Source organism: Diadema setosum, chromosome 16, assembly GCF_964275005.1.
Source record: "Diadema setosum chromosome 16, eeDiaSeto1, whole genome shotgun sequence".
NCBI lineage: Eukaryota > Metazoa > Echinodermata > Echinoidea > Diadematoida > Diadematidae > Diadema > Diadema setosum.
In genome coordinates this window covers 14,314,321-14,338,552 of record NC_092700.1, presented here as the reverse complement: position 1 = coordinate 14,338,552, position 24,232 = coordinate 14,314,321, and the positions used below count along the sequence as shown (strand labels likewise).

The 24,232-nt window shown below is 38.5% G+C and overlaps 1 protein-coding gene across 1 annotated transcript; it reads left to right on the top strand.

Moving 5' to 3' along the window:
• The first annotated feature begins 172 nt into the window (after positions 1-172).
• Positions 173-15,551, top strand: LOC140239943 (exostosin-like 3). Its single transcript, XM_072319761.1, has 6 exons — positions 173-2,731; positions 3,965-4,039; positions 4,736-4,863; positions 5,697-5,844; positions 14,507-14,635; positions 15,265-15,551. Exons 1-6 carry the CDS (start codon positions 575-577, stop codon positions 15,472-15,474), a joined length of 2,847 nt encoding a protein of 948 aa, XP_072175862.1. The 5' UTR covers positions 173-574; the 3' UTR covers positions 15,475-15,551.
• The last annotated feature ends 8,681 nt before the right edge of the window (positions 15,552-24,232 follow it).

Here is a 24,232-nt window from a genome sequence, read left to right as displayed (position 1 = left end):
TTTTACTCTGCACTAGTAAAACCTTTCATCAGTGATCTACTAGTATTATAAGTTCCCTTGTAGTGGGTAACTATCTACCTGGTAAGTGTGGACAAGGGGAAGATTTTTTGAGAGTCCTCTTTTCTTTAGGTGTGCTGTCACGTTTCATAAAACCTCATCAGTGAGATGCAGTGTGCAGTCTGTCACTGGGGAATAATCTGGAGCAGAGCTATCAAGATTAAGCCTGCCCTCGTGAGTCTGGGAAGTGCCAAGTGATAGTATAAACAGAGGAGAGGAATCTATTTGCTTGTGATGTAGTGCATTATCGTTGCAGAGATAAGAAACTGTGAGGAAACACGTGTCACACCAACATTGGTGTAAGTGCCTGTTAGAGGAAGGGTGCATATCTGTAAAGTTTACAATGAGGTTTCTGTCAAACCCTGAGTTTTGTTGTAACATTAGAGAATCATGTTGGCAAGTAATTGGAAATGATATTTGCCATAATGTATCAGCATAATGCAAGGATGTGTAAGACAGCATAGTGTTGTCGTATGCACATCCGAGTAGGAAGGAAGGTCAAGAGATTGGAGTGAGGATGTATAATGAACCACACCCCCTCTGGGGGACAGGTCAGCGAATGGAGTACCAGAGTAAGAAGGAACTAATGCCCCCACGTACAACCGGCAATCCTTCGTTTGCAGCATGGCTACAACGAAGTGGGCACCTTACCCGTCTCATCATCATACTTTTTGTAATCCTGATCGTACTGCCATTTGTGACACACCATTACCTCAGCAACTCCGATCTGGATGTGCAGGATCAGAGGAGCCTGGATATGAGTGTGGATGAAATGGTGGCGCTGAAGCCAAGTGAGCTGAAGGCCCACGTCGTTGAACTCTACCGCATCAAGAGCTCGGTGCAGGCAGAGCTACGGCAGCTGGAGGAGAGGCGAAAGCTGCTGCAGGCACAGGTCACACGCTTATCCCTGCAACTGGATCATGCTCAGTCTGAGGTGCACAGTGCCATTGCAGAGCGGGACCGCCTCAAGGATCAGATTCAGCAGACAATACGTGATCAGAGCGAGATTGTGGAACGGAGCCTGCGCCACATCTCGGCACCTTTCCAGATTCTTCCAAATATTGAGGATAGTGGAGACATCGAACCTCCAAATTCAGCAGGACGGTGCAGGCAACACACATGCTTTGATTACTCGCGATGCTCGCTTACATCTCGTTTCCCTGTGTATGTCTATCACCCGGAGGATCTGTGGCAAGACAGTAACAAATTAGATGCAACGATTAAGCTAACTGTCACCAATGCGTTTGGACGAAGTACTTATCTAACACGTGATGCCAACATGGCATGTATATATGTTGTGCTAGTTGGTGACCTTGAGGATCAGGGTAGGACTACAAGTAGCCTTGACTTAGAGACCAGATTGCATAAATTGCCATATTGGAGACACGATGGCAGAAATCATCTCCTCTTGCACTTGGTGCGCAGTCTTTCCACTCACAACATTCTTCAGAACGTGAACACGGGACGTGCCATAGTGGTGCAGACACCTTTCACAGACTTGCAATTTCGACAAGGCTTTGATATTATTGCCCCTATGTTACTTGGGCTAAGCTCAGAGACAAACTGGAAGGATGTACCATTACAATTTCCAGCCAGAAGGAAATATTTAATCACTTATCAGGGATCAAAACCAACTCAAACTATGTTGCAGAAGGAGTATGTTGATGACAGGGACAATGCTCCCTTGAGTAGGAGACTTAAAGATGTAGACAGGACTAAATCTGTAGAGGATATTCTCATCCAGGAGTTGGACAAATTGAAGTCTTTGACAGATGACAATGTCCACCTTGATTTTGCCTGTAAGAGCTTTAAAGCAGTGGATGGTTTTGATGCCTCAGACTGGAAGCTGTGCAGCAATAAGCTGGAGCGGTTAAAACTCTTAAAGCAATCCACATATGCACTTCTTTTAAGTCCTGGGGACCATGTAGTATCTTCCACAACTTTTTACGCCCGTCTCTTTGAGGCTCTCCAAACTGGTGCAATACCCGTCATTGTTGGCGAACACATGCAGTTACCCTTTAGTGAGTTTATTTCATGGAAAGAAGCAGCGATTGTTCTTCCACGTTCTCGAGTGACAGAGCTCTATTTCTATTTAAAAACAATCCAGGATAATGACATTCTTAAGCTTAGGAGACAGGGTTGGTTCCTTTGGACAACATACCTGTCCAATACAGACTCTGTTATAAATGGTATCCTCGCAACCCTACGGACCAGACTGGGAATCCCAGCTAATGTTGCTCCTGAGGAGAAAGCACGAGAGATCTTCTCTGAGGAATATCCTCAGAAGACACAACGAGCAGAGCAGATGTACCCAGAGTCCGATGATGTCTTCCCAGCCCCTGAGTTACCTTTCTCATCCCCAAAGTTCCTCAGGAACTTCACTTCCATTGCAATGGACTCCTACTCCACCTGGAATAACCCTCCAGGAGCACAGTACTTGTACCCTTACACACCCTTTGACCCTGTAGTCCCTTCCGATGCCAAGTTCCTTGGATCAACACTTGGCTTCCGCCCCATTGGAGGAGGTGCTGGTGGCTCAGGAAAAGAGTTCCAGGAATCTCTCGGAGGGAACGTCCCAAGGGAGCAGTTTACAGTAGTCATGCTGACCTACGAAAGGGAGGCTGTGCTCATGAACTCCTTACAGAGGCTCATGGGATTGCCTTTTCTAAACAAGGTATTTTGGCAACTTTTCACAAATTCTCTACAAATTTTTTGCAAGTTGTTTCTGCTTCCACAATTTTTTAAAAGACTTTTCCATGGCATCTATTGCCATGAAGACATTTTTTTTCCCCTGAAAACTCCTAGAGGCATAAGTGTCCAGGCAAAAGTTTTTGTTGTCTATCAATTAATAGTAATCGGTCATTGTAACCACAAGGTTGAAATCATTGGATTCCTTATTGATGATTGAATCGTGTAGCACAAGATAAAAATGTGTAGCTTTTAGAGACATGACAATATGTGACCGTGCACCACAAAACGAACAAAAAGTCGCACACACTGATTTTGCGTGAGGACTGAAAATAAGTGGAACGGGTCAACCTGGCCGATCTTGACTTTCCCATATTTTCTGAAAGAGCAAGTCTTCTTTTACATTATGGTAAAGTTTAGGATCATAAAATGGGCAGGAAAATGTGTTTTTTTTAGCAGTTTATCTCGAACATTTTTGGTAGAATAGTGTGATTAGGTGTGTCTTTAGAGTCCCCTTTTCATTTCTGAAAAACCTTGTACACACTCTTCACTTTCAACTCTAATAACTTTTGAAAGGATAATGCTACTGCTTTGAAAGTTGGCATTAATTATATTAAAACAGAATGTGTTAATGAGGCATGCTCAATTTCAGTTTAATCTAATAATCCCTTCATTGTTGTTACTCCGGTGGTTTACTTCCTGTTTTTTGTCCCATTCATCGCACAGGCAGCACGGCTTGGTAAAGATTAAGCGCTTGAATAGACACTGTACTTCAGAGCCTCTTCTCAGTTCACACTTTTCCTGAGTTTGTGCTTTCTTTCCGATATTTAGATAGGTTCGGAGAGTCCATTTGATTTGAGTTATATATCATTATAAAGCTTAAAGTCTGCTCTTTCAGAATATGGTCTTAACTAAAAATTCATGTCTGGCGACTTTTTGTTTGTTTTGTGGTGCAGGGTCACATGTAGTTTTCATATTTAAAAAAAAGAAAAAACCTTGGCATAATATTCAGAAATAATTCTCATCCTTTCCCAAGATATGAGTTGTCAGAATGCTGTTGCTATCTTTACACAAAATAAGTGAAAGTGGACAAAACATGATTATGAAATAAATTTTTTCTGCTTGTCTTGTAGTGTTTCTAGATGCTGTTATTTGTATGTATAATTATGTATTTTTCATATTCTGTGGTTCATGTTGTTTCTCCTTCTTGTTGCATCAGGTCCTTGTAGTATGGAATGCTCCTGCAGCACCTTCACCTGACCTTGTTTGGCCTGAAATACATGTACCCATTAAGGTTTGTACCTTAATCTCTCTTTTTTCTTATTAGACCTCCAATCACACACACATACACACATAAATTATACCTTCACCAAGAAGTGTATAAAAGCAAAGTGAAAGCAGTATTTTGTAACATTTTGTTTCAAAAGAGGGAAGTTTTGTGTTTTTTTAGATATATTGCATGTCCTCAGTTCAAAGTTTCATTACTTGTAGCTGGCAACTTAGTGGTGTTGACAATTAAATTGACTGTGCATGCTCTTGATGTTGGACAGTCAACCTACTCAACATACAGAGTGTTCTGCCAAGTTTCTTGAAGGAGTTACCACAGGAAGAATGCTAGTAGTCCTTATGAGGAGTACTATGCGTAGCATAATTCGAACCATCTGCAGGGCTGCCAATATTCATACATCAAAATCAAGGAGATTTCAGGAAACTTATGTCTGCTGCATGCATCTCAATAGGTAAAAATGATTCCCAAATCACAGAGAGGTTTGGGGGTTTGTTTTCTCACATTCTGTTGTTGGGACAACAGAATGTGAGAAATATTGGATTTTTCTGGGAGAATTGGCTGCCTTGCATGTGCTATTATTTGTCATGTGAGAACTAATCTCTAGAAAACACAGCAAAACATGCCCAGATACTATCTGTGGGGTATTTTTTATCACCCACAACATGGCAACTGCCTTGTTCCTGTTTCTCTATATTTGTGTAGGTCGTTCGGACCTCCGCAAACAGCCTCAACAACCGCTTCTTGCCTTATGATGAAATCGAGACGGAGGCCATCTTGTCTCTGGATGATGATGCCCACCTCCGGCATGATGAGATCCTCTTTGGCTTCAGGTGGGTCAAAGGTCAAATCAGATCTGATGTCAGAAAGAGATCTATCATTACAGTTCCTCCTTGTGCTATTCATAGTAGGACAGCCTCGGTAGCTGGACACATTCTCATACTTCATGTTTGAGTTTTCAGAGACTTAGAGTGATGGTGCTGTAGATAATGTGTCAAATTTCAAAACAGTTCATACCCTGGTTTGTCAGTGGGCAGTGATATATTCCTCTAAGTTCCTAGAGTGAAGAGGATGTCGACCTATGCTCTCAAGATCAAAATACTTCTCTTCTCACACAGTTATCACATGTGATCTCAGATAGACTGATTTGTGTTCAGTTTACCATATGAATTATCATTCCAAAAGCAGTATTTTAGATGGCTAGAGAGTGAAGAAAACTATAAATGAATTTTTTCACCAGTCTTAATCGCCTATTTATCATGCAAGCTCTACTTAGTAGTTGTAACACAACAACCCCTGTTGCCACTCCCACTTTTTTTAAGCAATTTTGACTTCAGTAAACAATATTTAGATGATTGTAAGTAGTACTTGTATGTTCTGGTTGGCAAATTGATATCCTTTATTAATTGGTTACCACCAAGCTGTGGTGATAAAGTGGATTGCATTACGCCTACGTGTACTCTTTTATCCATGACATCAGTCAAGTGCACTTTTCTCTAAACAGTATCCTATTACACAAGAACTAATGTACAGGCTTTTGAAAGTTGCATAATGTATTAGGCTTGTGTTATGAAGAGTAAACCTCCCTTCCCCATCCATCAACTCATTTGCCACATACCGTTCGTTGTACCCTCAATTCTTCTTTGACAATACCGGTACTGCACAGAGTCTGGAGGGAATCGAGAGATCGTGTGGTGGGCTTCCCGGGGCGCTACCATGCCTGGGATCTCAACTACAGGAATGGGTTTCTCTACAGTGCCAACTATTCCTGTGAGCTGTCTATGGTATTAACTGGTGCTGCTTTTATTCATAAGGTAAGGTTTGCTTGAATTCACACAGGGTGATGAGGAGAGAGAAAGAGAAGAGAAAGTCTGCAAACTTTGAGGCAGGATATTGCTCGAGACACATGCATGATTAAATGTAAAACAGAGGAGTGGGAGATAGTGGGTAGAGTACGTTATGCAGGAGCCCCCAGAAACATTAAAAAAAAAAAGGCTGTCTTAAACCCCGGTCACACAGCGCTTTACGGCTTAATCACGGCCAAAACACGTCAAAAATTGGTCTCCTGTGAAGCAGACGATGTTGTTCGCGTTGATGTCGAGTTTAAGACGAGCTACGGTCGATTTATAGACGTGGCAGGACGCGGGGAAAAATCTGAACGGCGTCGGACGCGGTAAAAAGTTTTGAACTGCTCAAAATTTTATTCCGCAGACAACCACGGGCGGCACACGTGGTAAAGACGTGCAACACACGTGAAACACACGTGATAATCCGTGTTCCGGCAGTGATTAAAACTTGGGGAGACGCGGTAAAGAAGCAAAAGTTTAGCGGTCTGTCACGGGCAGAGCACGGTCATCTGACGCGTGTTACGCGTTGGTATCACGGGAAATAGCGGCTTATCGCTGACAAATGGATTTTTCCGCATACACACACGTGGCTGGACGCTGTTAGCCGTGCTTAGGCAGTGCTTCAGCAGTGGAACAGCCGCCAACGGCCATACCTCGTACAAAGCACGGCCAAACCAAAATTGACCAAAAAATTACCACTTACGACCACGTCCACCAGATTTTCATAACTTTTTGTATGTGATTTGGGCGTGGAGTGCTGTGTGACCAAGGCTTAAAAGTCTCTTGACTGAAATGTTTTCATAAGTGCCAATCAAGCAGGCCTTTCTCATAAATGAGTGCTACCTGTGTTATTTAAGTAGATGGAAAGGTTTGCGATGATGTTCTAAGGGGATTGTTAGAGTTAGAAAGGATAGCAGTGATTGTTTTCGCACATTTTGCGCAACCAGAAACTAGTGCAAAAATAAAAGTATGCAAATATTTGTGCTTGCTATATGTTCCAGTAGAGGATGTTTTGATTCCCCAGAATTAAAAACATGTGAATCTCATCTTACCCGGCCGAGCACAAAAAAATTACTCACGCAAAAATATCCACTTTTACAGTATTGCCCTAAAACACCTAAGAGGAAGATGAGTTCAGTAGCTAATCTGTCTGATCTGGGCACACCAGGCCATATACCATGCTGTACACCATTACACCAATGCACATTCACTTGCATCTTTACCAACAAAAAATCATGTAGTTTTTTGCACAATCTCCGCACAAGCATGAAGAATATGGATGAACATGATATGAATTCACAGTAACATAATATGTAATTAGCTAATGAATTATAGACACCAAACTTACTGAGTCAACATCAAGAATATCTGAGTGTGCATATGTATGCCTTTTCTCATGAAAACATGATGTAGAGTGTTGTCTGGTATAGGTGGCAGTGATGCAATTGCTGAACATGCACCCCATTCCAAATTGCAAGCATCATTGAGCATTCACTAACTAATGCACACATATGCTACAGTCATCCTGCTACCACAGTGTGAGGGTATATGATGGGAGAGATGCAATGCAAAACAGGTGTTAATGCATTCCAGGGATGATTAAGAGTTGTGAGAGATATCCGCCATTCCTTAAAGGGACATTGCCCTCGTGGGAACGTGCCATACATCACTGCATCAGGTTACCCCAGGAAAACCCTGCATCCATTCTCCTCTGCTCTGAGTTGGCTTCCCAGATATCTCCCGTGCCCTCCTGATCCTGTCCCTGCGAATGCAGGAGGATACATGTAGCTGATTGTGTAATCATGACTGCTGTTGGGAGATGGGTAATATATTCATATGTTGATTGAATTATCATACCATGTCAATGATAATGGTTGAAATTGTGACATCATTCAAATGCAGAACAACTGAGGTCAAAATTAAGGAAGAAGCTTGCCCGTAGTAGGTTAAAAGCAATAGCTTGAGATGTGGTCATTTGTTACAATGTGCAGTACATTTCTTGTTTATTACATTTATTTTCATATGATATGATAATGTGACAGATGAAATAAAATTTGGTTCTTTTTTTCGACATGTTTGCTAAATTACAGATCAGCAGTTGCAATCTTACAAATTTAATTTGTAGAGGAAGACAAATTGAAAAAAAAAAATAATAAAAATTCACACTTCAGTGTAGCTTTATTTAAACTAACCCCAAGGAAAATCCAGGATATTTGTGATTGAAATGATCCTGTTTCATCTTCCTTGCTGATGCCCTGTGTATACCATCTCCAATGCAATTACATGGCTGAGAAGTTAATGTCAAAAGTGCAACCTTTAAAAGCATCATTAAAGGGCAATGGAGGCATATCTTGTGTGTGGCCTATGGCATATTTCGAGCATGCCATCACACATGTCTGCACATGGTCATGTCTGACTGTGTGAGTTGTGGTATTGGTTGCTATCAAGACAGCTGATAACCCTAACATAGCCAGCCTGGCTTTCAACCACATCCATTTTACAATTTCCTACTAAAAGAGACATGAGAGAAAAGTATGACCCACCTCAGTATATCTCCTGTATTTAGGTGTAACAATGTTTTGAAATGCAAAACTAATTGTTTTTTTTTTTTGTAGAGCAAATTGCTGGAGCATTTAAACTGACCAGTTTAGATGCACACTGTGCCCTACTGGAGCACATTTTCTTAAAACTGTTGATTAGGTGGCCAGCTTTCACACTGTTGCTTTGCTGTTTGTTTGTTTGTTTGTTTGTTTGTTTGTTTGGGGTTTTTTTAAATAAATATTTTACATGTTGGTCATTTATTGCTGTCTTTAGTAAAGCTTCAAGACATTCCATGTGTTCAAAGAAAATGCAAAACATTGTGAAGAAGATTGTAGCTTTCACACATTCCATTGTGTTATCACTTATCATCTTGGGATTGCTCCATGGAGGGGTTATAAGGGCATGCAATATGTTCTCACCTTTCATGCTCCATTGGTATGTTAACGATCTTCCACTTTCCATGTAGAAATTTACAATATACTACTTGACTTGCAGTATTGATAAACAGAGCTTGTGTGAGAGTGCCATGAAAAGAAAAGTTCCTTCAGTCAGCTAGGAATACAAAGGGGCATCATCTGAGATGCCTGTTCATGGAGAAATATGCCCCCAGGGGTACATTATTTCATTGAAAGCAATAGAATTAAAGCAGGAGAAGAGAAAAAATGAGTAGAAAGTAGATTGATCAAAATACAGACAAGCATCGTCACTGATGTATTCAGATTTATGGATGTAGTTTTTATTCTTTTTTTCCCCCTGAGAGCCTTGTAGCAAGTGAGATGTCATGTGAATCTACTCACACAAGGCAATGGGGATGGGGTGTATTAATCACCTTCAGTGGTATTACTAGTTTTGCTTGAATTTTTGATGAGACATTTCAGGAATCTCTCCCTCTCATGGAAATTGTTTTCTTTTTAGGACTGATACCATTAGCCATTGATCCTGTGGTGAATAGCAAATCCAGGCATTATTTTATTGAGGAGAGAATGTACTGTATACGCCGAATATTTTGCAAGGTTTTTATTTTTGCGAATTTCACGAGTCAGATGCTGTTCGCGAATTTAAAGACACAAAAAAATATAGACCCTGACCCCGACATGAATGTAACATACACACATACATTTCTCCATTCAGTACTTTACTCCACTATCATCGTGAATTTAATCACTCACGAAATCATCGGGAAGTTCCAATTCGGGAAAAATTAGACCTGCTAAATATGTGGCATAGTACTTGGGTAAGGTGCTTGCCCACATGTGGCTGAAAATCATGTGCACACTCTGGGAAAGTAGTTTGTATCCTGGATTGATACTCATCATCTGTTGTATGCCTTCGGGATAGGAAGAGGCTTTGTGTGAGGTGATGGGCCTGGCGTTTCTGTCTGCTATCATAGCATTTCTACCCTCTCACTATAATGTGGGTCCCAGTTGTTGTAGTCTGTTTGTTTGTTTGTTTTGTGTGTTTGTTAAATAATAACCTTATGCCACGTGTGTGATGCTTGAAGCACTGGAAAATGCTAAATTACCTTATTCAAGCCATGCTGGCATGTCTTAGGTGTACATATGATATGCTCATTTCAGACACAAAGTATTTATATCCCTCCCAAGTGCTTATTCATACACATACGTGTAGGTAAAAAGGAGCACTGTGTATCGAGTGTCCAGTAAAAAGGACAAGTTTTGGGGAACTTGTATACATATATGTATTGAAAGCAGTGTGCTGTCTACTACATCTTGATACACCCACCTAGTAATTGATGCCATCATATTAGAGGTTTTGTGGCAAATTGACATGAGCAAGAACCCATGTGCTCACAGTTCAAGGGTAATATTGCATCACAACAATACAAAGAAAATAGAAAGAAAATTCAACAAAAATTCACTTTTCTAGCATTATGAAAGAGCACTTGACCAACTGCTTTCAGAAAGCAGGGGGAATAATTGCTACCCTTAAAATATGTCAGCATCAAGTTGATGGAATTTGGTACTTTCATGAAAAATGAATTTTTGTGGAATTTTCTTTATATTGTTGTCCACTCGTGTACGTCATAACCTCTAGTAGTCTCCTCATCCAGCGGTTCCAACACCAAAACTTTAAAAATTCATAACTTTTGCATCGATTGTCCGATTTTCCTCAAACTTTCACTGATGTGTTCTACTAATATTGCTGCTTTCACTCAATCCACATTGCTCTTTGGGTTTGCGGTCCCTTTAACACCACATCACCCCTGTACCATACAACTACAGGCTTGTATCAGTCAACAAGTACAAGTCACTCATGATATGGAAGACTTCACGTTAACACTGAAATTAATCTGTCTCCTCTCGCAGACGTCAACAGTTGTGTTAACCAGATTTCTTCCTGCTTTCATTTAAGTCAACTAACACAAGGTCTCCATTAGGTCACATGCAAGCAAGCCATGAACATTAGCACCACATTCTCGAAATGTGTCACGTTTGAAGCATTGTTTGGTCATGAATTTTTGCAAGCCACAGAGGTGTCTTGTATTGCTATCAGATTCAGCAAAAATCTGTCCTTCTTCATCCAGTGATGGCAATTAAAACAATACAGTGAAACCCCGTTATAACGAGTTCGGTTATAACGAGGAACCGCTTATAACGAGGTGATCGCGTCGGTCCCGTTTTCCTTGCGTGTAAACCTATGGCAGAACGAATCGGTTATAACGAGTTCGGTTATAACGAGATTCCGGTTATAACGAGGACAATTTCGGTGCATCATGATAAAGAAAAACATAAGCAATTTGATCGGATATAACGAGGTTCCATTTCTTGACTAAATTGCCGCTTTCAAACACGCGACAAACAAAACACTGAAAACCGAATTCACGCTATCCACGTCTTTTTCCGTTTTGCAGAGAACCGTTCCTTCCATGTTTTCTTCTAAATCACGTGATAAGACACAGGAATGCCTTCCAATGTTCCTACTAAATCATTAAACATAATCATTCGATTTTCTTTTCCGCAAGATACGCGTGCGTGATATTAGGGCAGACCACAGCGCAACGAGAAAAAAAAAGAAAAGAAAGATAACGCATTCAAAAACTTGTAGCGACACTTGTGGCCAAAAATGGACAATTGGAATGCGTGTGCAACTCATAATTATATCCTTTTCATTTTTAGTTCCGACTTCCAGTTCTTTTGCTGCTTAGCAAATATGAGTGTGGATGATTAAAGCCGAAATAATTAATGAAATCATCGCGATCCTGTCGGGTGACAGTAGCGTAAAAATAGTTGAATAACGCATGTTAACCTCCTTAATCGGTGTTCAGAAAAAGAAACAAACGCATTTATTAATTTGAATAGATCTGGATTTGTTCATTATCATTTAACAAATGATAATTTAAATATGAGTGTGCATGATTAAAGCCGAAATAATTAATGAAATCATCGCGATCCCGTCGGGTGACAGTAGCGTAAAAATAGTTGAATAACGCATGTTAACCTCCTTAATCGGTGTTCAGAAAAAGAAACAAGCGCATTTATTAATTTGAATAAATCTGGATTTGTTCATTATCATTTAACAAATGATAATCTAAATATGAGTGTGTATGATTAAAGCCGAAATGATTAATGGAATCATCGCGATCTCGCCGTGTGACAGTAGCGTAAAAATAGTTGAATAACGCATGTTAACCTACTTAATCGGTGTTCGGAAAAAGAAACAAACGCATTTAACAGTTCAAGGATGTACAAAACGCGAAGAGATTTTCGAAAGAAAATAAAGAACGCATCTTTAATCCCGTCGGACGCAACGATCATATTATATTGTATAAAATTACAGCCGAAATGATTCATGAAATTATCGAATTCCCGCTGGGCTCCAACAGCGTAAAATACCTCTCAAGTTAACGGTAAACAACGCATGTATGTTACTCTGAAATTATCGCGATCTCGCTAGGTGACAGTAGCGTAAAAAAATAGTTTAATAACGCATGTTAACCTAAATCAGAAAAAGAAACAAACGTATTTATTAGTTTTAATAGATCTGGGTTTGTTCATTATCACAATTTTAACACTGCATTTCACAATGAAGATTTTTCTTTCTTTCAGAATGGTCTATGAGGTACAGAATTGCGTAAAAAGGATCACAACGTAACTTTCCACATTCAATCCTGTCGCATATTTTTCAAGAACGGATGTACAAAACGGGAAGAGATTTTCGGAAGAAAATAAAGGACGCACTTTTAATCCCTTCGAGCGCAACGAACATAATTACAAGATTACAGCCGAAATGATTCATGAAATCATCGCATTCCCGCTGGGCACCAACAGCGTAAAAACACCTCGCAAGTTATGGTAAACAACGCCTGTATTTTACTCTATTTGCGCTGGTGTTAGGAAAAATTAACAAACAAGAATTACAATAAAGAATTATCTCATTTCAACCCCTACTTTTTCGTCTAATTCACAAATAATTTCCCTTTTATTATCTCAATTATAATGATCCATAATTGTGTGATAACAACGCAAAGGATGTTCTTAAGTTTCTTTCATTGATTGATGGGTATATTCCGATGTCGTGCTTATGTTTTTCTTTGTTTTTGATGCGTACGGTTATAACGAGGTACCGGTTATAACGAGGTAATATCGCCGGTCCCACGGACCTCGTTATAACGGGGTTTTACTGTATGGGATCACAACCTGTGTCCAGATATAGGCGACTCCATAAAAGTCATGCAGACAGTATGGCACTAGATTAAAGTGAGGCATCAGGTGTATAGATTGCAATCACAAAGAGAAAAAGTCCACGTTCAAGTCTAGCTCAAGATATTGACCAATGGAGATCTGTTAACTAATACCCAAATGTTGTGTATGACTGTGAATGAAGATTGTCCCTGATAACCAGACAGCTCACTTAAGACTTCCACAACACAGCAACAACCAGTGCATGCGAGTCTTGATTCTAATTATCTAGTTTATACAGGTTAAAGGAAAAGCTTGTCAAGAGGTCTTCGATCATGGGAAAAATGTCCATAAATTTGAATGTGCCAGTGAGCTGGCGTATTGTAACTACTGAAACATGGTAATTATTCACTACAGTGCAAGAATAATGGGGAAAGATTACGGTAGTGCTTGCCTTTAGCTTGAACTGTAGTTTCCTCTTCCATATAATTGTAAATTTCAGCATACAAAACAGCTGTGGAACATTGAAGAACATACAGTAACAAATGTGACAATAGCAAAAAGCATAAAGTAGGGTTTGTGATTACAGGTCAGCTGTATAGGAAAGAATGTGTGTGATATGTGAGTCATGGCAGAGTGATAAGCAGTTAGAGTGCCTTCTCCTTCAAGTGCCTTCCCAAAGCAATGTTTACAGTCTATGTATCTGGGCCAGGCAATATATCATGCACTTAAAGAGTGACAATGATGAGTGTTTAGTTTACTTGGAAGCAGCTGGTTGGAATGTTGGGCATTGGTTCACTCTCACTTGGGGAAAGATTTATGATAACACCAGTGGATTCTAGCAGAACTCTGAATGATTCCATGTTGTAGCTTTCCTCAGGTCAGTAGTGGATCTTTCACCTATAGAGAAAAGTGACCCTTCCTCCCCTCAGCTGTACAGTAGAGATATTTTGCTACATTAGAAAGAAATGTAAAAAGAAAAAGAAAATACCAGTGGCTTGTGTTCCTAAGATGTGATGAGATGAATTCATTTTTAAGTCCATTGCAAGGATGGCTAGAAATGAATTAGAAGATAAAGTTGACACCTTTGTAGTTACAAAGTACTGATGGTCAGCTTTTCATTTGAGATGTGGAGCTAATATGCTACTCTCATATTATTCATGAAAAGAAAAAATCATTCAGTTTACGACCATTACTACTACTTCAACAACTAACTGATTTACAATCAATGTTTAGTATATCTGTGTGATGATCTATATGTATATATGATAGCAACTTTGATGTGGCAGATTATAGTATTCATACTAAATTAACAATAATGAAACTGATCATAATAAAGTGATGATGAATATGTAACTCATAATAATTACAACTGCCATTATTGCAAGCATCACAAGGTAGAATCATGCTTGACTTTGTAAACTGTTCTTTTCCTTTCCAATCTGCAGTACTACATGTATCTCTATTCCTACATGATGCCTCAACCAATCAGAGACAAGGTTGATGAGTATATGAACTGTGAGGACATCGCCATGAATTTCCTAGTCTCACATGTCACAAGGAAACCACCCATAAAGGTATGTTCACAACCATTTTCCCATCCATCACCACAGCACAGAGTTTCAATGATTTCACATCTAATCGACAAAACATGTCAATTTATCATATGTTGTGATTGACAATTGAATGATAACCATGATGAAGTATTATGTTAATAGCTCAAAACTGAAAGTGAAAAATTAGCTGGTAATGGTGTATTAATTGTAATGTTCTGAATAATGCTGATAACACTCTGCAGTTTGTCATTATTGGAATTTGTGTGTCACAGAAAGTAATGAAACATGAACATTCTGCAGTTAGCATTTCTATTAGGTTTGGAACCATGGCATTCATCTGTGCAGTTATAGGCATTGATGTGTTTGCTATCATCACATCACTTATATATAATTATACACAAAATATTGACACAGTCTTCATTTACATAACAGACTGGATTACATATGTTTTATGCACTTTTCTTCATTATGCAGACCATAATATGTGAGCAAATGGTGAGCTATATACTCGTTACATCAAGGCAAACAATTTAGCAATGCAACACTATATGTAACATTCCAATTAAATAGAAACTCCTGAATATTTCATTCCTGCCAAATGATTAAGATATTCTGTTATCCCGTTCGAAAACACTTGTTCTTTCTTACAGGTCACTTCGCGTTGGACATTCCGCTGTGCTGGCTGCCCCGAGGCACTCTCGATGGACGACTCCCATTTCCAGGAGCGGCACAAGTGCATCCAGTATTTCACCAAGGTGTATGGCTACACACCACTGCTCTACACACAGTACCGTGTGGACTCAGTCCTCTTCAAGACGCGCATTCCACATGACAAGCAAAAGTGTTTCAAGTTCATATGAAATCTGAACCCGTGTGTTCCCACAGTTCTGTCTATCTCCTTGTACCTTGATTTAGATTTTAATTTCACCACACACACATGATGGTCCAAGTAATGCAGATTTGTTTTATTTAAGGTAGTGATGATTCATAATTTTGATTACCAGGTGATTCATTGCTACAGACCAATTACTTTACACAGGTCCACTTCTTCCTGTTAGAGGAGTATTTACGTCTGTTGGCTTGTTCAGACGGACACTTTGCATAACTGGAACAGTGTGCAGTCTATGCATTTATGTTGTGCTGTCAGGTGAGGGTGTGAACACACCATGCAACAAATGACAAGAGTGTGTTCAGCCCTACAGCTGTCTCTCATAATGTAATTGGCAAACGTACAGCGATGGCACTGTTTGCATGGACTTAGATACATCTAATATTCTTCAAAACTGCTGTGGGCCAAACTGTAATTTAGATGATAGGATCATGATTTAAGAGAGTTAAGATAGAAATTTCAAGTGAAATGACAACACACAATGCCTGGAGTCAGCATTTTTAATGCAAAAGTTGCCAACATTCAGGCCCAAATTTACATACAACGTTCTTATCATGTATGTGATTTCAAGTTAGTCCGTGGACTGAAACAAGCATGAAATAGATGTACCTTGCCAGTGTTCACGTCTGCATGAATTCATTATTTGCTGCAGGCAATATGTCACATGCATTTACACAGTCAAAATTGCATAATCCATAGCCTACACTTTAACTCTAACAGTGATATTTCTGTTCTTACCAAAACTTGTCTTTATTTCCAGAAAATTTGCTACTGCAGTTGAGTAGCTGGGTGCATTGAATTCATTCAGTACCACAAATAAACCAACAGTAGCATTAAGGCAAACAAAATATTCCTGCACAACATTTGGTTGGATTTTTGGAATTATTGAATTTGATTCCTTTAGTTTGTTTTCTGAGGCAAAATAAATCAGGAAAGGTGGGAATGCTAATAGAGAAAGGCTTTTACATACGTGTACAGTACGTATGTGTTGAGACTTTATTATTGAATAGCTATTTGTTTAACTACCATATCACACTCTCGCAATGACATCTCGAAGTGTTGCAATGTACTGAAGGGACCATGCACAAACTTTCTTGAGATGAAACACTGAAAATGATGTATACCTGATCTCCTGTACTCCTGTTTTAAAGAGAATCATATTAGAAAATGCAATTAACAAAATCAGCTTAATTTTACCCACATGTATCAAATTGATATCTTTATTTTCCCCTCAGATGACTATGGCTTTGCCATTGCGACATCTGTTGTGATAACTCACTGTGATTTTGACTTTGTTATTATAGTTATGTGTGGATCATGAACATTAGACCGTGTTGTAATGCTTCAGTCTGTACAGTCAAGCCTTTCATGCAAATTTAACTGACCTCTGCAGAAATGGCAACCAGCATCACAGTAGCAATGTCATATTGTCAACCACACTGCCTTTGGGCAAGATGAATGGAGCTTTGGAGTACATTCCTCACACTTTCTAACAAGCCCTTTCAGTTCGTGTGTCCTAAAAGTGAGTGACCATGTAAAAGGCTCTTTTTTTCACCTCATGAAACAAGGCATTGTAAGAAAATTCTTATGGTAAGGGGGAAGTCAGGGGAAAACAACCACACACATAGAAGATCTCAGATTAGGATTTTTTTTATTCAATTTTGGGGATCATTTATATAATGGGTTATAATGTTTGTGCCTACATTGCTGGAGGCAGTGTGTTAGAGGTTGTCTGTCTGTCCATCCATCTCGCACACATCTTGTCAAAGCCATTTAAAACAGTGCCATGGATTTGCCTAGTACGGGTCCAGGTGTGGTGCATGAGGTGTAGATGTGCTAAATGGATTTGGGGCAAAGTCCGCAATCATCAAAGGCCAGAAGTCACTGCACTGTTGCTAAATATTAAAATTTTCAACTGTAGTATCATGTATGAATGTCCATTAGTAACATTTGGTAGAAAGATATAAATAATTGTTTACGGTACATAAAATGACAGTGATGGAAGGGAGAAAAGGATCGGATTCCTGTAGTTGCCTGCTAAGCACCTATATTTATACATGTATTTCTCTATGTGTCATTATTGTCAGCTATAATGGGATTTGTCAGGTTTGTTTGTTTTTTTCTCTGAAATCTAATTTGGCTCTTAGAGAGGATTTTTCCTTCCTGCTGAAGAGCAGCAAATTTTCATGAGATGCTTCTCTATCCCCTGTGATATTCATACAGTTCTGTCACAAAGGAGGGGGCAGCAAAATGAGCTGTGAGTCATACCATGACACTATCACAAGATGGAGTTTTCTGCCTAGCCTGTTGTAAATACACAAATGTTCAAATAGCACATCAGTACTTGGTCAATATGAGACGGATTATTTTTTTCTCTTTCTCTTGCCAAATTACATGAATTGTTAAAAATGGAGGGATAGTATATCATGATGATGATGATGATATTATAGTGATGATGTGTTAAATTACATTGTACATGTGCAACTCTAGCACTGGAAGAAAACAGTTTGGTAATGATGTCTGTGATATTGCTGGTATTGATGATATTGACAATGGAAGAGTATCAGAGGACATCTCATAGATTTGATAATCACTACCAATTCATGTGTGCCTCTGATTTCAAGTAATATTTCAGCATTATTTTGTTGAGTTTAGGCAGTACTTTTTTGCAAGGAAATTTACTAAAAGTATGATATAAAGAGTGATGGTAAATTATCATGGTTTACCAGGGTGATTATTCAAGCAATGACAGTAACAGCCATGACACTAGCCCCATTCCCTGAATATTTATGTCACCTGTGGACTTCTGCCCCTTTAAAATAATTATGATTGTTGTATGAAACCTTGCTGTATGACCAATATTTGCAGCCCACTTTTGAATAACGTCATTGCCTAAACTTGCCTAATGTGATGTCTCTTTTCAGACAGCCATAATTCCTAAATGATTCCTAAATCATTGTCTATAACAATTCAACTGGACAAGGATGTTCCATGAATGTTTTGGAGAAGAGATAATCTGCACATCTTTATGGTGCTTTTATGTGACTTTGTACGATGCAGATTTTGGACACATAGTAAATCTCCTATCATGAAGTTGTGTGTCTCTCTAGTAATCTACATGTAGATAACCTTATTTGTCAGATGTAAAGTACCTGTGTATTCTGAAGGCTGCTCTCCTGGTCCTATAATTTCATGTACCACTGTATACATACTAGGTACATGGATACACACACATACACACATACACACATACACACTACAAATATACATGCGTACATACATACTACTCAATTACTAGGTATGTACATTTGTACATGCATCATCAAACTTCACCCAATATTCATCCTTTATAGTAACTGTTGTGAAACATGTGTACACATGTTTAAGTAAACCAGTTACACAGAAATTACTGCCCACACAAATCAAAATCAAATTGCAACTTTCATTCTGATCTACCACTGTGTCACAATCGCAATGGCTTTTTTTAATCAACCAGGCAACTTTTGATGCATATACATGCAAGAGCATTGTATAGTACGTCTGTATATACAATAAAATGTACATGCCTGCACTGTTGCAGAAATGAATGCAAGGTCAAGGTAGGGACCATATGATATAATCTTCAATCATGTTTTAAGAGGTCACACCGTTAAGACCCCAGTCACATATAAACACAGATCCTCAAGGATCTACACAGTGATCCAGGGAGATCCGGGATAGTTTCGACCTCGATGAAGTGTTGATGAGCGTTGATCTGTCTGTATTCACGGTATCAACACAGCAGCTACACGGATAAGGCCAGAAGAGCGTGGCGCCTACTTGGACAAACACAGCATCTACACCGATCAACACGGCAGCTACACGGCATCTACACGGATCAACACGGCAGCTACACAGCAGCCACACGGACCATCCCGGATTGCTCTGCCAACACAGCAATCCCCTGATGACGCTGGATGTTTTTGACCTCCAAAAGTTGCCGTGGTGGCCTCCCGGATGTCCCCGGATCTACAAGGATGTCCAAGGATGTCCAAAGCATCAACACGGATCTCTCTCCGGATCACCCCGGATCAGATCCAGGGTGTTCCGGGGTGATCCGGGATGTCTATGTCACTGGGTCATAGGATTTCAAATGCATCCACACAGTCATGCAACACTTTTTTGGACAATACCACAACACCATGACTGGCCAAACATGATTTGATAAACATGTCTGGGAAAGCATGATTTCAATTTTTACTCAGACTTAACCCTAAAAGGGCTAAGGGGGGGGGGCGGATTCTGCCCCCCCCCCCCTTGACGTTTCGCGCTATAATTCTGTAACGCGAGAAGGCCTCGTCGCGAGGCTTCTTGACTTTGTTTGTTCAAGTCTCGCGCAACTTTTGAGACCAAATTTGCGACGTCCGCGCATACTTTTGCGAAGCCATGCCCATTTATGTAATGGAATGTCGCCCCAAAACGGGCACAATTTTGTGATTTTGTGTGCATTTCCTATGGAAAACAGTGCTCTGTCATGAAAGTCATAAAAACCTGATTATTTTTACAATTAATCACTTTCATTGATTAGTTTTGTGCTAATTATGGTAGAAAAGTGGTCAGTGACAATTTCCAATAAAAAAATAAAGAAAAAACAAAAGTTGAAAAACAAGGAAATACATAAGAAATTCTGAAAACAATAAAATACATAAGAATTGAAATGAGTTTTGAAAGTTTTTGTGATGTACAATTGTTGAATATGCCAAAACAGATTTACAGATCAAAAATTAGACTCTCAATGCTTTTAATTAGGCTAAAATATGATCTTGAGCTTAATTTGCATAATTAATTAATTAAGATTAGAAATTGCTTGTTTCAAAAAATCTTATGACACAATATTGTAGATTATGACGCGGGTCTCACGCATGCCAAATTTCATCGCGATCGCACCACTGGCTGAGATCTCAGGGGGGCGGAATCCATCCCCCCCCCCCCCCCCCCCGGGTCTGAGCATAGCCAAAAAAAGCCCGGCCCCTTAAGAGTTAAAACAAAAGTCACTGGAGCATGTGTGAAACATGTGTAGGAACATGTTTACAAAAAGTTCTGTGTGAAAGCTTTCATAGTCAACTGTCATGCTTTCAGATAATAAATGCTTTTTGGTGCCTCCATAGCACACATCATTGAGATACACTCCTCACACAAACAAAACAAAAACGTTTGATTATACTTTTATTTCCTGTCACAGTAACTTCACATGTTTGGACCCATGAGGGTAATCATTGGAAGTTGTTTTCCTGTTATAGATACATTGTATCATGGGGTGTTGCAGATGATGCTGTGTTTTTCAATGTATGTATCCACCCTGTTTCTTTTTAATTTATTCATGATTTATGGTGTACTAAGATGTTATAAATGTATGAAATTAACATGCATCTCATAGCAGAAGCAGAAATCCAATTCCTAAAGTATTTTTGAATGATAAATTTGTATATGGCAGATATATCTGCATTTGTATGTCCTTTATTGTGAATCATGAAAATGATTTGCCACAAACACAGATTGAAATTGTAAGTAATGTGTCTTAAGGGTTTAAGGTGGGTTTCACTTGGATATTTCAAACTAAAATATTACCAAGCTTACTATAGCATATATGTAGTCCAAGTAAACAAATAAATTCAAAATATAACTTGTGATACACATAAGGCTGATGTGTGTGCCACATAATACACTTTCTTTTAAATAGTACATGTACAATAATTTAACAAACCTTTCATTTTCTGTGTGCTCAACTTTGAGTTTGATGGCATCAGTGCACAAGAAGCAGTTGAGGAAATGGCATAGTACTATTTTCTTTTTCACCACCATGTCAAGCCTTCATCACATTACCAACAAACTGACAAATATCACAATGTACATTTACAGTGTACAGGGTTATGTTTTATGCATGTACTTTCTTTTTAATGTGTTATGAAGCCAGTATTGCTTGAATTTGAGAGCAGTTGAATTTCTCATTTTAGTACCATGATCTTTGTTTCATTTGTGATTAAATTTTATACTTTCAATTGGGTTTGATCATTGTCTTGATTCATATGTCAAAAGGTGGTAGGGATATGAAATATATGTTATACTTTGGCAGATGATCTATGTAATTGTGATGAAGTTCTGATGAGATGTAGCAACAATTGTTCTCAAAATCTGTCACAAATCAACATCAGAAAAAGAAATGATGGTAGTGTGTATTGTTGAATGTATTGAATTACTGTGTCACTGTCTGCTTTGTCTATAGCTAAGTGTCATACCAAAGCATTTGTTTTATATGAATATATTTTGCTCAAGTCGAGTATTAAATGACATCAAATGTTATGAAGAGGATAATACATGACATGGCTGTCTCTCTGACCCTCTGTTGTCTGGTTCTCTGGTTGTCAGTTGGTATGTGAGAGCAATCAATTTGTCCTTATTTATTATATATGTGTGTATGTATGTGTGTGTATATTATGTTGTTTGTGTGTGTGTCTGTGTGTTTGTCTCTGGGGATGTATATATAATGTATGGTATCCTGTGGGTTTATATATATATATATATATACAGCTGAAGCTGTAAGGCACGTACAGCAGACCGACAGGAGAGCTAAGAGAAAGGCACGGGCAGTCTTAGTATTGGCCCCAACAGACTTCATCTGCTGCAAGTGCTCTAAGGATTGCCATTCAAGAGTGGGGCTTTACAGCCACTCAAGGCAGTGCAAACTTCTTGCCTAGCTAGTGCTACGCCATCGTTTCTCGAGACGAATGGATGCCAACCATATATATATATATATATATATATATATATATATATATATATAATATCTGTTAGTGAACAGTATCTTTGAAACAGTGTGAAGCATGGTCAGCTCAAAATTTGGGATCAGTTTTGGACCCCATGCTCAAAATTAAAGTTTTGAAAAAAGAGGAATTTTTTCCCCAAGAAATCGTTTGTCCTAATTTTCTTTACATAAAGAATGTAGGACAGAATGATGTGGAGATAGCATTTGGCTAGAGAAATAGTAGAATTCAGTTGCACAGCTTAGACTTGTTCGTCTCTCCGATGCCTTATGACATCTTCAATCCATTACATTTGTACATTTAACATTCCTCCATTAACCCTTCACCTACTGGGACATGATAGTTCCTCTTGTATGGTGCTTATATAATTCAGTAACTTTGGATTCAGGGTAAGCTGTGCGATGGGAAAGCAAGAGGTATATTCGGTATAAATGACATCAAATTCATCCCTATAAATACTGAATAGTTGGAATACTAAATACTGAATCCCTCTAAATACTGAATAGCATTCAGTATATGGGGAATCTTGCACTGGTGGATTTTGTGCATTGTCAGAATGCATTGATGATAGAACACAGAACTAACAAACAAAATGTTAGAGTATCAAACTATATATATATATGACAGCACAAGTCACAAAGATAGACGAATAATTTGCTGATGCACGTCTACAGTTTTAACAACAGTGGCATGACAACTGTGACAATCAATTACAGACCAACAGAATTACAATCATGTTTCAAAAAATATTATCTTCAATTTCTTGATAGAGTTATGAAATCAATGCTGAAAGTAATAATACATATATATATATATATATATAATAAACATTTCATAATATACACAGCAAGGGAGAGTGAGGGATAAGAGGAAGAGAAGGAGAGAGGGGAAAAAGAGGAGTGACAGAGACAGGCAGATATCCCCCCCAAAAAAAAAAAAAAAAATTAAAAAAAAAATAATAATAATAATGATAACAAATGAATAAATGAATAAGTAAATAAATCAACAACTAGATTGATAGATTGGTGGGATGAAGTCATAGCTGACAAAAAAAAGAAAGAAAAGAAAACCAGTCATATTGTTCAGTGCTGAAATTTGACATTGAGAAAAAGGGTAAGGAGAGAATTTATACATTTTGTATGGCACTTTACCCATTGTACCAGTAAGTCTTGTTTTTGGAAAATTCACAATTGTTATGCTTTAACAATTTACAAGTAATATATATATATATATATATATATATATATATATATATTTTTTTTTTTTTTTTGGGGGGGGGGGGCTAACAAAGAAATACTGATTACATTGCACATTTTCCCAAAATTATATATTGCCCTGATACAGTGCATTTCTAATATTTTCTTTTTCAAGATATCTAAAAGTTATCTTTTGATGGGTTTTCGAAAATATTACGGTATTTGTGGACCTAGCTCAGCAACCTGTCATGGTATCCACTTAACATATTATGATGTTAGGACTTTATAAATTTTTGATTTAATCTGGATTAACCACTGGAGTATGTTTTTATTATTGTGGTATATCAAAAAAAACAACAACAACAAATAGAACATTTCCATACTGTGAAAGGGTCTCCAGATTCAATGAAGATTTAAAAACCAAGGTACCAATTAGTTTCTCCAGCTTGATATTGTCACTACTTGCCCAGCAATCTTTCAATTTAAATGGATAAACTTGTCTTCCACAATAATTTTGTCAATTACTGAATATCACGAACATCAGCTAAAACCAATTAATTTGACTCGAAGAAAATTTGTCATAGCTTGAGGAACAAACACAAAAGAAGAAGCATTCACGAGAAAAGACGAGACGAGGCATCCACACAGCGACTGTACGCTTGAGGGCGCAGTATCATTTCCGAATTTGGTCACTTTTTTATTTGGTCAATGAGGTGAGATCGACAGCTACGAT